Raw genomic sequence first — 16,021 nt, 5'->3', positions numbered from 1 at the left:
TATTGACACATTTAATTAATTATTGACACATTTAATTAATTATTTAATGATATATTTATTTATTTCATTTTGGCAGTCCTGGCGCCTGGCTCTCGTCATGAAATAATTTTATCTGTCAGCCTCACCCATCAAACTCAGGGGGCGGGGTTAACGCTGATCGAGTCAAAACCATTGCTTTGGCCTGGTGGCCATTGTTTCTAGCACACAACAACCGGCATGTGGAAGCTAACAGAACTGAGCTTTGAAAAACCCTGTTTGTGTGTTACCAAATACCGTTTTAATATTTTTTTAGCCGAGAATGTAGTGGTTTAATCTTCATGTGTCTGGTCGGTTTGTCAAGATACAGCCTCTTTGCAAAAGTGTTTCGATGATTTCGGAGATGTCTGCCCAGTCTCACGGCAAAGCGTGAGATAGACCCGCTCGCCTCGCAAGCAATCCCACCGACAAAGCGCAGGCCCCGGTACACAGCTGTAGTAACCCCCGCTGACTTCTTTTACTGAGGTTATATTTATCGGTGGTTTTTTTCCTGAAGTTCTTATGTGTCCTACGTGTTTCAGTCGCCAATTCTGAATTATAACTAACATTAAAAACATGTTTAAGGAGGAGAGAGAGCAAATAAATCTGTTTAACATCTGATCTTTGGGTTTTTGTTCAGTAATCAGCGTGACCTGTGTATAAACACATAAAAGAGATAACGTTGGTGTTTCCGTCATGTAGTAACTGCTGGCTTTAACTGTACAAAGGTTGTTCGACACTATGAAACACATACAGACTTCATGATGTTCGGCTAATATTTTTATTGTGAATATTAATCATGCTGACCTCGCTCTGTACACCACGCAGCGAGGTCAGCATATCCACGATATCCTCAGCTGACTATCTAACTGCCAACTATTCCAGAGACGTGAAAATATACAGCATCAAGAAAAGTGTAAGAGACTCAGCAGCAGATTAGAATAACAGTTATACATTTAATAAATCACCAAATGAATCCAAGAAACGAGCAAACCTGTTCCGACAATTTGAGTTTGTATTCCCTCAGCTGCAGACTCGCTGCTGTTTAAATGTTTGAAAAGGAAGATTAGATATAAACAAACGTATAGTGGCCTTATGGCCTCAGCAGGCTATTACTGAAATACACGTGCTATATCATAAACTATGATATAAACAGGGAGGTCCTATTAACATGTTTAGTTTTAAAGGACACCTTCCTGCCTTTAGTCTCATTCATGAGCAGTATTAGTTTTCTTCTAACATCCAGAAGTCTGCACAATGTGTTTCATAGTTTGTAACAAGCCTTTGACAGGTAAACATAACATGACCGAAAAAGCAAAAAAAAAGAGAGAGAGAGAGAGTGTGTTGAGATAAGAAGAGAAAATTCTCTCAATTATGGAGACAGACAAATGGTTCATTTATGTTTGATGTGTGTTTATTCCTCCCTAAATATCGTCGGTGAAGTTCGCCATGCATGTCAGATTTTCCTGCGCATTTTTATACCTCTGCCAACAGAGAGAGAAAAAAAAAATCACATTCTAACAGACAGCTGGTGCTTAGAATACAGTTGAATAACTATTAAAAAACAGATGATATTTAGATGATAGTTCAGTCTAACACATGTGCCAGTGAACCATTAAACGTCTGTGAAACTATGCAGTTATGAAACGTAACTTTAACCTCAGCCAAACCGATTTGCTCAGTTGTAAATAAAACAGCGAAGTAAACGTGACCCGACAGACAGAACCTGAGTGAATGAAGTCCAGCGTTTAACCACTGAGAGCTAAAACTCAGCTGAGGTTTGAAAGCTGTGTGCCGGTGATTGGACATCAGCCGCTGATAAAGCTGTTCGCCTATAAAGTGCTCTGTAAGGAAACGAGCTCCAGCAGCTCTGCGCTCGGGGAAAATACTATATTTACTTATCTTGTGCAGAAAAATGCGCTGACATTGCGTTATATCGAGCACCGGCTGCCCAGTTAAACTGTGACTATCACCAGGTAACTAGGCGTGTTTCTTGAATTAGCAGCAGGTGTTAAACAGCTGACAGATGAGGAGGAGGATGCATGCAGGTAAACTGAGGGTCTGTTGAGCTGATCGCTGGTTTCGTGAGAAAAATGTCAGCTCGTTCTTTATGTTACAGAAGCACAGAGACACAAGACCAGGCGGAAAGAGACGATCGTTCGGTGAAAATGAGAATCTGCGAATGCAACATGTGGAACACGGAGAGTGGAATATGTAAACAAACCGGTTAACGTAACCCCCTCGGTGCACTCTGCATGCTAACTGTTAGCAGAGCTAGTGAAATCTCTGAAAACATCTGAGCACTTTTGCAAACATGTTCTATGTTGACAACCTGACCAGACATACGGCGCGACATTCGCGGCTAAAACACTGTTAAAAGTGTAGCTGGTGACAGAAAAACGGGGTATTTTAAAACTACACCACCACCATTGCTGCTTGTGATTTGATCTGCATTCTGGGATAACTGGCTGCCCCAAGTCTACACAAGCAATCGATTTTCTAGGATCGACCTGTTTTGACTTACTTTGCACGGCAACCAATCAAATGTTAGAGAAGCTGCATGGGCAGCGTTAACCCCGCCCCCTGAGTTTGATGGGTGAGGCTGACAGATAAAATTATTTCATGACGAGAGCCAGGCGCCATGACTGCCAAAATGAAATAAATAAATATATCATTAAATAATTAATTAAATGTGTCAATAATTAATGAAATGTGTCAATAATTAATTAAAATGTGAAATACATAAATAATTAATTAAATGTGTCAATAATTAATTAATTACATGTGTCATAACTATTTATTTAATTAATTAATTCCAATTTTAATTAATTATTGCCACATTTAATTAATTATTTAATGGTGTATTTAATTAATTCATTATGGCAGTCCTGGCGTTCCATAGTTGGTGAGTATTTTAGTTTTAATGCATCTGGAAAAAAAAACCTTCTCTAAAAACTCATATTTCAATTTTTTTTAAATGTTGATGTTGTTTTGTCCACACTCAGTTGTACAGTATGTGGAAAAACAAAATACAATTCACTCCTTATACACTAACATTTGCTTAAATGTACTTTTATTAAACATGGTGTGCAAACGCAGCAACAATTTCATTACAAATTCAAATTTGCATGTAGACTTAGATTACATGTGAATTGGAAATAAAGGCTAACAGTGCAAAGAGGGTCTCTGCTTTAGGATCATAAATTCAAGTCAATCAAACAGTCAATGATTAAGTTTGGATCAAGAATCTACTTTTAATCATGAGGCTCTTGAGCTAAAAATCAGCCCCAGTGAGGGAGGTGAGAAGCTTGAATAAAGCGATATCGATTCATTAAATCCTGAATTGACTTTTGAATATAAATATATTTTGCCAGAAACGCCAGAATCTCAGGTTAAAGCTCACAAAAGTATTTCTAAAACCACCAAACCACAAATGAGAGCAGGTCAACGGATTCTGCACAAAGAAGTAAACGCAGAGCGGACCCGACGCATCAGAATCAGCTTTCTCTTTCTCAGCTTTCTCACCCGACAGCACGGACACGGACACGCCGTCGGGGCTGAAAGCCGACAGCTCACTGATTCTGATGTGTCGGGTCCGCGCAGTGGTTACGTCTTTTTTTGTGCTCGATTCTGAGCTGCAGAGTTTGTCTCTCTCCAACCAAAATTCACTGAACCAGCAGCAAAAGAAGATCCAAACTACGATTCACATTTGATAAATGTCTTATTTTGCTGTTTTGTTTCCACCACAATAACATATATATCGGATGACGATATAAAAACATCTATCGTTTCATTTTACGCTATCGTTTGTTTCGTGGTGTCGCAAAATAAACTGTTTACCGCAATATTTTTTCATCGTTTTGATGGTCACTGTAGTGGCTATATTCATTTCTTAAAGTTTGCTTTGTATCTGTAACCAGACCTTAACAAAAAATGTGTAACTCGTGTAAATATTTTATTAAATTTATTTATTTATTAAATATCTTTTTTACTCACACACAAATTCTCATCTGTAGATGCACAAACATAAAATGTTCACATATTTTAGCTCACAAGGTTACAAAACTCAGTTCACAAATACACATTTGATTTACAAGTACAAGATATTTATGACCACAATTTGAGCCCATAGTCATGTGCCTATTATTTGTCTTGCAGAGCCTGTGATGAGAGACAGAGTCTGTGAAATTCCAGGTGAGTAATGATGCTGTTGTCTACATCTGTAACTTGTGTAGCTACACATCTGTTAGCCTCAGCATCTGTCAAACATGTTTAAACTTGCCATAAACAATTTATTAAGATATCACTGAAATCTGTGGTCCTGTCAGTAATGACAGATAAGGAGAAATCTGTCCTGAACCTGACTTCAGTATCACTGTTTATTGTTGTCGCCTTGAAGACTGACACAGCACCCGACCTTTTTTAAAAATGTGAATAGGCTGTTGCTGAAAGTGTTGTGACGTACAAACATGGTATATCATCATTCTGTTGCTGCATTTGCACGTCATGTTTAAGCTGACGCACGTATGACTCTCCTGCACTGTAAACACCTGAGAGCAGCAAATATATTATAAACCTGAGAATTAGTATAACTGTGATGTGGATTTGAAGATGGCAGTGCAGGTCCTGGTGTCAGGTACATGCTGTGTAGCTAAGTTATGCTGGTTATGCTCGACGTGTCCGTTGTGTTGTGCACTGATTTTCACATCACATCATGTGTCACACAACACAATCTTTGCGGTGCGTCCGCTGGTCTCATGATTTTGCAACTTAATAAGTTGTTGCCACGGCCGCTGCAGTGAACCATCACACGAGTGTACGATTTTGTTTTTCCTGCCATTTTAATGATGTTCCAGCTAGGGCTGCCACGATTACGTCAACTATTAAAATCATCGACGACTGATTTAATGTGAACCCACATCAGTGTTAGTTTTTCTTTTTATAAGGACTTAGTGAGGTGCTGGGATCGATTTGTTTCCTAACATATGTTTAATGAATCAGTCAGTTTAAAGACCAATTACTATAATTGTAGTTTTTCTTCAGAAGAGATCACACATTTTTTTTATATTCAAAGTAATTGAGAGCAGTGACACATTAATTTGTTATTCACGTTGTAATTTAGCTTAACAAATACAAACATTTCTTTGCAGTATTCAGCGTTGTAGTGCTGTGGTGTTAAGCAGGTGCTGATTCTTTATTCTTTCTGAGACAGTAAAGGAGGTGAAAAGACTGATCAAGTGATTGACACAGCCTTATTGTGTTCACAGGTGCAGCTCCGAAGCCACTCATTCATGTCCTGAAAATCACAGAGGACGAGGCGCTGCTGAAGTGTGAGGTCAGAGGTGCTTCTCCAAAGCCTAAAGTAGAGTGGAGGGATGGGGATGGGAACATCCTTCCTGCTGAGGAGCCACAGGTGTCACGCACAGGAGAGCGCTATAACATCACCCTCCTCACCACGGTGACCAGGACAAACATCAGCCCCTTCCACTGTGTAGCCACGCAGGAGGAGATCGGCCATAAGACTGAGCATGAGCTCTACGTCGCTTTCTCTGGTAAGATTTGTTTTTTGGCATTTTGTAGAACAAATAACTGCAATTGTTGTTTCTGACAGAACGCTTGGAAGAACCTACTTTCTAAGTAACTTGTAGGTTTGTCTACGTGGGAGAACTTTTACTGAACCACAGCAAATATTTATTTGATGTTCCTTTTTTAACATCAGAATTGATAAGGGCTTTGTTTTGACCCTTTTGGAATTTTAAATATTGTGTAACTCTGTTAAATTAAAACCTTAATGTGCTTATTCCTCAAATATTGAATTATTCGCTGTGTGGGATTAAAAAGGAAAAACACACACATGACTGCATTTACCTAGAACTGCCGAGGACGCCATTGTTACCCCATAGAAATTAATGCTTGGTTGCCTAGCAACATTATTGTTTACAGACATTGAAGGCTTCTATAATGTGAGCCAGAGCTCTCTATATGAGATTGATAAATGAACACATATGGGACTGTAGTTAAATAAAAGATGAATAATTACTGTCAAGTTGAGGATGAGATTTGAGCAGAGCCAGAGCAGGAACGCTGTGACTGAATGTGCGAAGAGCGGGTGGCTTGGTGGCTTTGCAGAACATGCAGCTGAACTGAACAGAGTCCAGATTGTGGAGAACTAATCTGAGCTAATAAAGAGTGAAATCAAGAGCAGAAAACAGATTTTCAGGCCTGAGCTGAGGAGGTGAAGCTGAAGACTTAGACTTGTTTGTCAAACCTTAACCAGTGCAGGGGTCTCCCTACACCCTGGACTGCATTGTGTGATCTTGTGATTGATTGGGGTGCACTGTAGAGAGACCAGTCAGACACAGGCATTCAATTTGTGGCTCGGACTGCTGCACCATTTATTTAGACACTGGGGCATAAACCACTCCAACTCTGCTACTGCTGGCCCTTGCAAAGCAATCACAGTAAACACTGTGCCAAGATGGCGACCACATGAACAAGAAACTTACAACTGCGATGTTGTAGTTGTAAGTGAATTGTTCAAAACTAATTCAACTAAAACTTCAAGCTAATTTTAAAGCTGTGCTTTTCCTCCATATTTGCTACGACATTCAGTGGAATCTATGTGAATTTTATTTTTGGTTCGTACATCATTACATGAAATTCATGAATTGATTTTGAATGTCATTGGAATACCAACCAGAATTCTTGTTCCTCCAGACCAGCTCTATGGCAGTTTGAGACACAGATTACATCAGTAATTTACAACTCCACAACTTTTTTTTTAGTGCAAAAAATACCCCATCAATTAAACAAGCAGCTGTTTTTTAAGTGCATTAAAGTTATATAAACATTTAACAGTGCAAATGCAAATTCCTTGCTGACAGTTTAACCAAAAGGCATTTCCAGTGGAAACTCAGCATAACCATGTATAATATCCACAAAACTTAAAAATAGTTTATACACACACAATACGGTAATATTATGTTGAAGCGCAGTACGTATCACTCCGCGAGGCTCCTGCCTACGATAGCTGTAATACTCCGACAATCCATCAAGCGGTGCAGCTTCGTAGCTCAGCAAAGTCGTACTAAAAAATTTTTTGACAGATTTTTGAGCGCCGTGTACCACATAAAATCGTTTCGGTAATATCGGTAATAACGACGGCCCGCTAGCATGCTCTACCAAAAATAGTGCTTTGTTGTGTATCTGACGGACGAAAGCTAAACCAGTTCCACACCACTGAAGTTGCAGCATTTTTACAAACCAATTCTGGTTCATCCGTTTCATTCAACGATCCGCTAAACCAACTAAACAGGAGGAGCTTGTTAATGATCTGTAGGTAGCTGGAGCCACAGTCACCAACAACACCACTGGTAACACACTAGACTGCAATGGACTGAAATCTTGCAACTACAGGACTGTCTTAAGTTTGCCACTGAAAATATAAGCGAGTCAGAGAAGGCATGGGCCAAAGCTTTTCTGCCGTGTTTGGAGGAAGAGAAATGCTGAGAATGGCCGAAAGAACACCATCCCCACAGTCAAACACAGAGGTGAAAACATTCATCTTTGGGGCGTTTTTTTTTTTTTGTTTGTTTTTTTGTTTTGTTTTTTGCGAAGGGTACAGGATGACTTCACCAAGGGGCCAGTAGAGGGGACCAGGTACCCCAAACCTCTCTTCTTCAGCAAGAACATCGAAGATGAGTAGTAGATGGATGACAATGTCCCAAAACGTATCACCAAGACAACAAAAGAGTAGCTAAAGAAAAGGAAAATTAAGATTGTGGAGTGACCTGGCCAGTCTTCAGACATCAATTCTTTAGATAATCTGAGGAGGGAGCTCAAGCAAGGAGATGCTACGTGAAAGTGAAGAAACCTGAAGGATTTAGAGTTTTTGTAAAAAGCAGCGGGCCAAAATACCTCCTGAGATGAGTGCAAACGTGACGACAAACTATGAGAAATGTCTTATTATTGTGCTTACTAGCAAAGGTTTCTCCACCATCTAGTAAGTCATGTGTTGCAGGGGGTCAATAAAATGAAACAACCAAAAAGGTTAGACACTGTTTATTTCTGAGCAAACTTACAAACTCAACAGGGGATTTACCTCACATGCTGTACATGCTGTGTCATTGCATAAGCTCATATGCTGTGTTTCAGTGCTAAGTCAAAGCTAAAGGCAGGTTCACAAAATATTATTGTGTATGAGACAGATTGATCAAAAGATCAATTTGTCAGATGAGAATCTCCACAGTGTTTGGTTGTGTTCATTGGATTTAAAGTTTCAAAGCTTTTAGGAGCGTTTCTTTTGAGGTTTATTCAGTTAATTATATGATTTAAATACATTCTCTGCATCACACAAGGTTTTTGATGTCTTTCAGGCACATGTGGAAAAGTTATCACTGGATGGCTGGGTGGATGGTTCATTGGAATGCTAAGTTTTCCTTTAGTTATCACTGGATGGCTTGTGGCTACAAAGACCATCAAAATTCACTCAGGTAAGTTAAAGTAATTATTTAATAATATGCTGTGTAAAGCGACCAATATGTTAAATATATTAATAAATTGTAACATTAATATTGTATTATTAATTGTATTATTATGAGGGCAATCCCAAAAGTAAGGTCTCCTATTGTTTTAGAAATACAAACAACCATTTATTTTCCATAATATTTACATAATTTGAAGGGTTGAATAATTATTTATTTTTCTACATAATCACCATTTCAGTCAATGCATTTTTGTAGACGCTGTGGCAGTTTTAGAATGCCCATGTCATACCAGCTCGCTGTCATGTCCTTCATGAAGCTTTGAACCTCACGTTTCACCTCTTTGTCAGAGCAGAATCGCCTTCCGGGCAAATGTTCTTGGGGAATCTGGGGAGCAGGTGGTTGTTACTGGGTGCCAAGTCCGGGCTATAGGGTGGGTGATAAGGTTCCAACCAAAGTTTTGCAGGACAGCGACGGTTTGATGGGCAACTTGTGGACAAGCGTTGTCGTGGAAAATGCTTACGCCCTTGCTTAACATTCCTCTTCTCCGGTTCTGTATTGCCCTTCTGAGTTTTTTTCAGTATTTCACAGTACCTGTCAGCAGTTATTCTGGTCCCAGCAGGCAGAAAGTCGACCAACAATACCCCCTTTCGGTCCCAAAACACAGTTGCCATGACTTTATCAGCAGACTGTGTTTGTTCGAATTTTCACAGCTTGGGCGAAGAGGTATGCCGCCACTTGCATGATTGTTGTATGGTCTCAGGTGCAAAGTGGAACCCCTTGGTTTAGTCACCAATGACAATCGAGTCCAAGAAGATGTCCTTTTCATTTGCATAGCGGCGAAGAAATTCACGGGAAGAATCAACTCATTGCCATGGTCTTCTGTCAGTCTTCGTGGTACCCGTGTTGCACACACCTTCCGATATTGCAACTTGTCTGTTAAAATCCTGTGGATGGTGCTTTGGGAAACCTCAAGAACTAAAATGCAGTGAGCATCCAGAGTAATCCGCCGATCTTTTCCTCAACCTTCATGACTCTTGGGGAATTGATGGTCTCCCGCTCCTTCGTACTGAAATTCATGCCAAACAACCGGCTGTAAGCTCTCCACACCACCACAGCAAACTGGAAGCTGGTTCCACAGAAGAGGGGCCTGAAAACTGAAGGCTCTGCCTCCCATTCTACTTTTAAATACTCTAGGAACAACAAGTAGGCCTGCAGTGCGAGAGCGAAGTGCTCTAATAGGGTGATATGGTACTACAAGGTCATTAAGATAAGATGGGGCCTGATTATTTAAGACCTTGTATGTGAGGAGCAGGATTTTGAATTCAATTCTGGATTTAACAGGAAGTCAAAACAGGAGAAATCTGCTCTCTCTTTCTAGTCCCTGTCAGGACTCTTGCTGCAGCATTTTGGATCAGCTGAAGGCTTTTCAGGGAGTTTTTAGGACATCCTGATAATAATGAATTACAGTCGTCCAGCCTGGAAGTAATAAATGCATGAACTAGTTTTTCAGCGTCACTCTGAGACAGGATATTTCTCATTTTAGAGATGTTGCGCAAATGGAAGAACGCAGTCTTACATATTTGTTTAATATGTGCATTGAAGGACATGTCCTGGTCAAAAATGACTCCAAGGTTCCTCACAGCGTTACTGGAGGCCAAGGTAATGCCATCCAGGGTAAGAATCTGGTTAGATACCATATTTCTAAGATTGTCAGGGCCGAGTACAATAACCCCAGTTTGATCTGAACTAAGAAGCAGAAAGTTAGCGGCCATCCAGGTCTTTATGTCTTTAAGACATTCCTGCAGTTTAACTCATTGGTGTGTGTCATCTGGCTTCATGGACAGATAGAGCTGGGTGTCATCTGCATAACAGTGTAAATGTATGCTATGTCTTCTAATGATGCTGCCTAAGGGAAGCATGTATAATGTAAACAGAATTGGTCCTAGCACTGAACCCTGTGGAACTCCATAATTAACCTCAGTGTGTGAAGAGGACTCTCCATTTACATGCACAAACTGGAGTCTATTAGATAGATATGATACAAACCACTGCAGCACAGTACCTGTAATACCTACAGCATGTTCTAATCGCTCTAATAGGATATTATGGTCGACAGTATCGAACGCTGCACTGAGGTCTAGCAGGACAAGCACAGAGATGAGTCCACTGTCAGAGGCCATAAGAAGATCATTTGTAACCTTCACTAAAGCTGTTTCTGTGCTGTGATGAGCTCTGAAACCTGACTGAAACTCTTCAAATAAACCTCTGCAGATGATCTGTTAGCTGTTTGACAACTACTCTTTCAAGGATGTTTGATATAAAGGAAGGTTGGAGATTGGCCTATAATTAGCTAAGACTGCTGGGTCTAGAGATGCTTTTTGAGTAAAGGTTTAACTACAGCCAGCTTGAAGGCCTGTGGTACATAGCCGATCATTAGAGATAGGTTGATCATATTTAAGATCGAAGCATTAATTAATGGCAGGACTTCTTTGAGCAGTTTTGTAGGAATGGGGTCTAAAAGACACGTTGATGGTTTGGAGGAAGTAATTATTGAAGTTAACTCAGAAAGATCAATTGGAGAAAAAGAGTCTAACTTAACATCAATGGTACTAAGAGTAGCTGTAGATAATATTACATCTGTGAGATGATTACTGGTAATTTTTTCTCTAATGATAAAAATTTTATTTGTGAAGAAGTTCATGAAGTCATTACTAGTTAACGTTAAAGGGATGGTTGGCTCAAAAGAGCTCTGACTTTTTGTCAGCCTGGCTACAGAGCTGAAGAGAAACCTGGGGTTGTTCTTATTTTCTTCAATCAGTGACGAATAGTAAGATGTTCTGGCTTTGCAGAGGGCTTTCTTATAAAGCAACAAACTATTTTTACATGAAAACTATTCTTAAACTTAGTTACAGCGCTTTCAGAAAGACATCTACTGTGATAAAGTCTACTCTCCACTGCTGTGTAATCAATTATTGTAAATGTAAATGTTATCAGGAAATGATCAGACAGGAGAGGGTTTTCAGGAAACACTGTTAAATGTTCAGTTTCTATGCCATATGTTACAACAAGATCTAGAGTGTGATTAAAGTGGTGGGTGGGTTCTTTTACATTTTGAGAGAAGCCAATTGAGTCTAATAACAGATTAAATGCCATGTTGAGGCTGTCATTCTTAGCATCTACATGGATGTTAAAATCACCCACAATAATTATTTTATCTGAGCTCAGAACTAAATCAGATATAAAGTCTGAGAAATCAGACAGAAACTCTGTGTAAGGCCCAGGTGGACGATAGATGATAACAAGTAAGACTGGTTTCTGAGTTTACAGCTGGGGTGGTCGAGGCGAAGCATCAGGCTTTCAAATGAATTAAAAGTCTGTCTTGGTCTTTACTTGATTAATAGGCTGGTGTGAAAAATTGCTGCCACACAGCAACCTCTGGATAGTCATATTTTGGGGGGTTTAATAAATTTGTCCATATTTCTAGAAATGAGAGCTGCTCCATCCAAAGTGGGATGGATGCCGTCTCTCCTAACAAGACCAGGTTTCCTCCAGAAGGTTTGCCAATTATCTATGAAGCCCACATCGTTTCTGGGACACCACTCAGACAGCCAGCAATTTAAGGAGAACATGCGGCTAAACATGTCACTCCTGGTCTGCTTCCCAGCAAAGCTGCGCATGCTTATTTGGGAGTGGAGGAAGCACCAACTACAACAATGTGGCCAACAGCTGTACAGTTTCTCTATGTCACCAATTTTTTCGAGATCTTACTTTTGGGATTGCCCTCGTATGTGGTTTTTAAAGTATTCTAATCTGATTTTAGAGTGATGCTTTCTGCTCGTTTTGCATTTATTCTGCTTCAGTAACTTTTTAATTTTATAGGATTAGCTGCAGGTTTTTCTTTGATTCCTGGCAAATAAATCGCTGAGCCACTTAAACCCGGATACAGACTTTGAGTCAGTTTCTGTCTGTGTGTGTTGAATTAGAATAAGATTAAAATGTTTTTAGAATAGCAAATAATTTCTGTAAGATTTCTAAAAGTTAACTTCATGAAAATGTGTTTTCAGGCCGCCTTGGGAGGGCAAACAGTTCCTCAGAGAAGACAACAGCACCAGGTTCTGAGACAGGCCCAGAAGAATTACAAGTTCTAAGGAACGGTTCAGTGGTTTGATCCCCAGCTACTTCACACTGTTCATGGGCAAACTACTGAAACACAGATTCTCCGTGTGTATGTGCCAGTTAGTTAGAAAGCACTGTGTACAAAGATGAAGGTGCACATAAAAGTTATCTGTGTGTGTGTGAGAGAATGGGTTCAACAATTAATAACACCGTTAATTTAAAAAAGAGTGGGTGGATTAGCTTGTTACATTGATTCAAGTAAAACCCCTAAAACAATCTGATGAAACTGTCTTAGATCAAACGTCCAGCACAGTTCACCCTCTGAAGTCTAACCTGCTGCTGGCATCAGAATTGGTTTTAAATATCTGTAATCCTTGAAGCATTGTGTTGTGCTATGCTTTTGGAGAACTGCAAAGGGAACACTAATAATGTTGACTAAGGTTTGATTTAGGCTTCTGTGAGAAATCGTGGCTCAAGAGTTGGGTGTTCGTCTTGTAATCGGAAGGTTGCCTTTTCGAGCCCCGGCTCGGACAGTCTCGGTCGTTGTGACACTTCACCTACCGCCTACTGGTGATGGCCAGAGGGACCGATGGCGCGATATGGCAGCCTCGCCTTTGTCAGTCTGCTCCAGGGCAGCTGTGGCTACAACTGTGGTTTGCCTCCACCAGTGTGTGAATGTGAGAGTGAATGAATAGTGGAATTATAAAGCGCTTTGAGGGCATAATGCAATCCATTATTATTATTATTATAAGTCTTTGTCATTGTCAGCATTTATGCATATATAATTACCGTGTGTTCATGTCCCGGTGTTTGTATGTGGTGCTTTGTGCATTCCCTCGCATCCGTTCTGGGTGGCTGTGCTTCCATCGAAGCACTTGTTTGTTGTTTTGCTTGTTGTTTTAGTTTATTGTGTTTGGTGGTTATCCTGGATGGGGGTACGCTTGAGGGTTCGGTACCCTTGAATTTGCGTTTAAAGTTGCCTCGAGCCCGGTACACCACTGAAGACTAGACCGGTAAAGTTTTATTGTTTTTTGTAGCATTTCAGGCTGGGAGTTGCACATAGTAAACAAGTGGCACCAAACTCGGCAAGAGGTTTGAGACAATTTGTTAATGATGGTCTGTAGCTGAGGCGGATGGGTCGTTTTTAAGTTGGCATAATGTGTGTTGATGGATGCTAATGAGATCCTCGTGTGGTGAGTGTTTTGTGCTGTGACCTTTAGTGTTGTGGGGAATATGGCTACTGTGGTTGGATCACTTGTGAGTGGTGTTGGCCAGATGCTGAGCCACCCTTGATGTGATCATTGTGTGGCCATAGCTCTCCATTTTGTGGTTGGTCACTAGTATGCTTGCTTTACTTGCTTCTGTTAGCTTTTACTTTTATTCCAGGTTTGTGGGTCAAGGACCTGAAGGCTTCAGAGGGGTTTTAATAAATTTAGGGGTCCTAGAGGAACCCTTTTAAGGGAGGTGTTACGTCCCTCTGCAGCCTCTGATCTGCTCAGTGTGGTCAGCTGGTGCTAGTTGGCCACACCTAGTCAGGTGTGGATAAAAGCATACCTGAGGCAAGCTTCCCGAAGAGCTCACTAGTCTTTGCCTTGGTGGTACCAGCTATTTTAGCTAACCTGCTATGCCATTTTAAGATAAAACCTCTTCTGACTAACACTCTGGTATTCATCTCCTTTTTTATGTTGCGACTTTTGAGCCGGGTCGTAACACAGCCTCCTAGAGTTTGAAGATATTTGTGAGGCTTTATATTAAGTCTATGATTTTTATTCCTTACTTTGACAGGATACTGATTGTTGTTCTCTGGCTGAACATTACAAAAGTTGCAGTGAAAAAGTAGCTGTTGGAATTCAAAGTGCTGAACAGGCCAATCACAATCACAGTAAAAGGGATGTGATTGTGAAGTTTGATGTATCTGGCTGTTTTTGTTTCGCTTAATACGTCTTATAATCCAGTTCTCCTTATGGTCCCAAAAATACGGTAATTACATGCTATTTTTATAGAGAGTTGTACTGTTTAAATGTAAGAATGTTTGTGGGTTTTGTTTACATTGCACTTGTATTGAGCTACTCACTTTTTCTTGTGCTTCTACTCATAACATTGTGTGTGTCTGTCATGTAAATTACGCCATGTAAATAATTGTTGTACAGTAAATATTTTTAAAGGCGCTGTTCAGCCAGTCGGCTTCTATGACTTTTCAGAATGAAAGTGTTTTCTGCTTGGAAATATGTCAGTTTGTTTTTCAAGTGTATAAGGCTACGTCCACACGTACACGGGTATTTTTGAAAACAGAGATTTTCCGTTTTCGTTTTAAAAAAATGATCCCGTCCACATGTAAAGGCAGAAATGAAGGAAAACGCTGCTAAGAACATGTCAAAGCAACAGGTGGCGATATATTCCTAACCGTGTAGATGTTGTTGGCCAACAGAAGTCTAGAAGCCTCGGTGGGAAATAGTAAACAAAGCTGGGGCACAGAAGCAGAACAGAGTCGTATGTGTGGAGGGACAGTAACTGTGTGTGTATGTAAGCCTTTAAACCAGGGGTGTCAAACTCAAATACACCGTGGGCCAAAATTCAAAACTGGAACAAATTTGGCCCACGGGCCAGAGTTTGACACCTGTGCTTTAAACACTGCAGAGAGTAGAATTAACAAATACTCAGTTTTTGAAAATATCCACCCTGGCAGGCGTTTTTAGAAATCTCCATTTTCAGTGACCGAAAACGCCGTTTACGTGTGGACGAAAGGTGCAAACGCATAGAAAAATGCGTTTTCAAAAATACCCGGGTACGTGTGGACGTAGCCTGAACCTTGATTTCATTCTCAAATTTTATTCTATTTTTTATCTTTTTGATCAGTGTTTGAAAACTATCATAACAGCATCATAGTAACATGTAAAAGAATTCATAATGACAGTTTTTGTCATTTTACTGAAAAATGAATTTGTGCATAAACAGTTGCTCATATATGATTGTGACAAGTTTATTTTTTAAAATGTTTTTTTTTCTAAACCACATTTCTTGTATATTTTCGTAAATAGAATGTGGATCTTTGCACCTTTTTCAATAAAGATACTTTTCTAAATAATTGCTCTGTGTTGTACGTTTGTTTTGTGCAGAAGTAATGTTTATTAGTGAAACCATATTATCTTCAAATTGCACTGTCCATCATTACATCTGTTTGCTCTCCACCTTCAGCTTCTTGTGGATGCACCTGTAGATGGAGCACTGAGCTGTGATGCTGCGTGAAGCAGCAAAAGTAAAAGAAAACAAACAGCGCGTTGTACAGCAAAGTGAGGAAATCCTTAGAGGAACATTTTAACTGTTGTTAATCTGCCATCATCACAGAGAGAAACAGAAAAAGTGATGGATGTTAAATTTAATCTCCCGTCACACTGAACGACCTT

At 40.0% G+C, this 16,021-nt stretch overlaps 1 protein-coding gene across 1 annotated transcript; it reads left to right on the top strand.

The window, feature by feature from the left end:
- The first annotated feature begins 2,153 nt into the window (after positions 1–2,153).
- On the top strand, positions 2,154–15,691 carry LOC308402381 (uncharacterized protein). Its single transcript, XM_080891182.1, has 5 exons — positions 2,154–2,177; positions 4,174–4,209; positions 5,283–5,567; positions 8,391–8,507; positions 12,566–15,691. The coding sequence occupies exons 2-5, from the start codon at positions 4,182–4,184 to the stop codon at positions 12,667–12,669; spliced, it is 534 nt and encodes a 177-aa protein (XP_080747308.1). The 5' UTR covers positions 2,154–2,177; positions 4,174–4,181; the 3' UTR covers positions 12,670–15,691.
- The last annotated feature ends 330 nt before the right edge of the window (positions 15,692–16,021 follow it).

This window comes from Rhamphochromis sp. 'chilingali' (assembly GCF_963969265.1).
Source record: "Rhamphochromis sp. 'chilingali' genome assembly, chromosome: 9".
Lineage (NCBI taxonomy): Eukaryota > Metazoa > Chordata > Actinopteri > Cichliformes > Cichlidae > Rhamphochromis > Rhamphochromis sp. 'chilingali'.
This window is presented reverse-complemented; position numbering and strand designations above follow the sequence as displayed.

Coding starts and splice junctions, on each gene's coding strand:
- LOC308402381 (XM_080891182.1), top strand. CDS start 4,182: ATGAGAGACAGAGTCTGTGAAATTCCAG. Junction 4,210..5,282: donor CAGAGTCTGTGAAATTCCAG/GTGAGTAATGAT, acceptor TTGTGTTCACAG/GTGCAGCTCCGAAGCCACTC. Junction 8,508..12,565: donor GACCATCAAAATTCACTCAG/GTAAGTTAAAGT, acceptor ATGTGTTTTCAG/GCCGCCTTGGGAGGGCAAAC.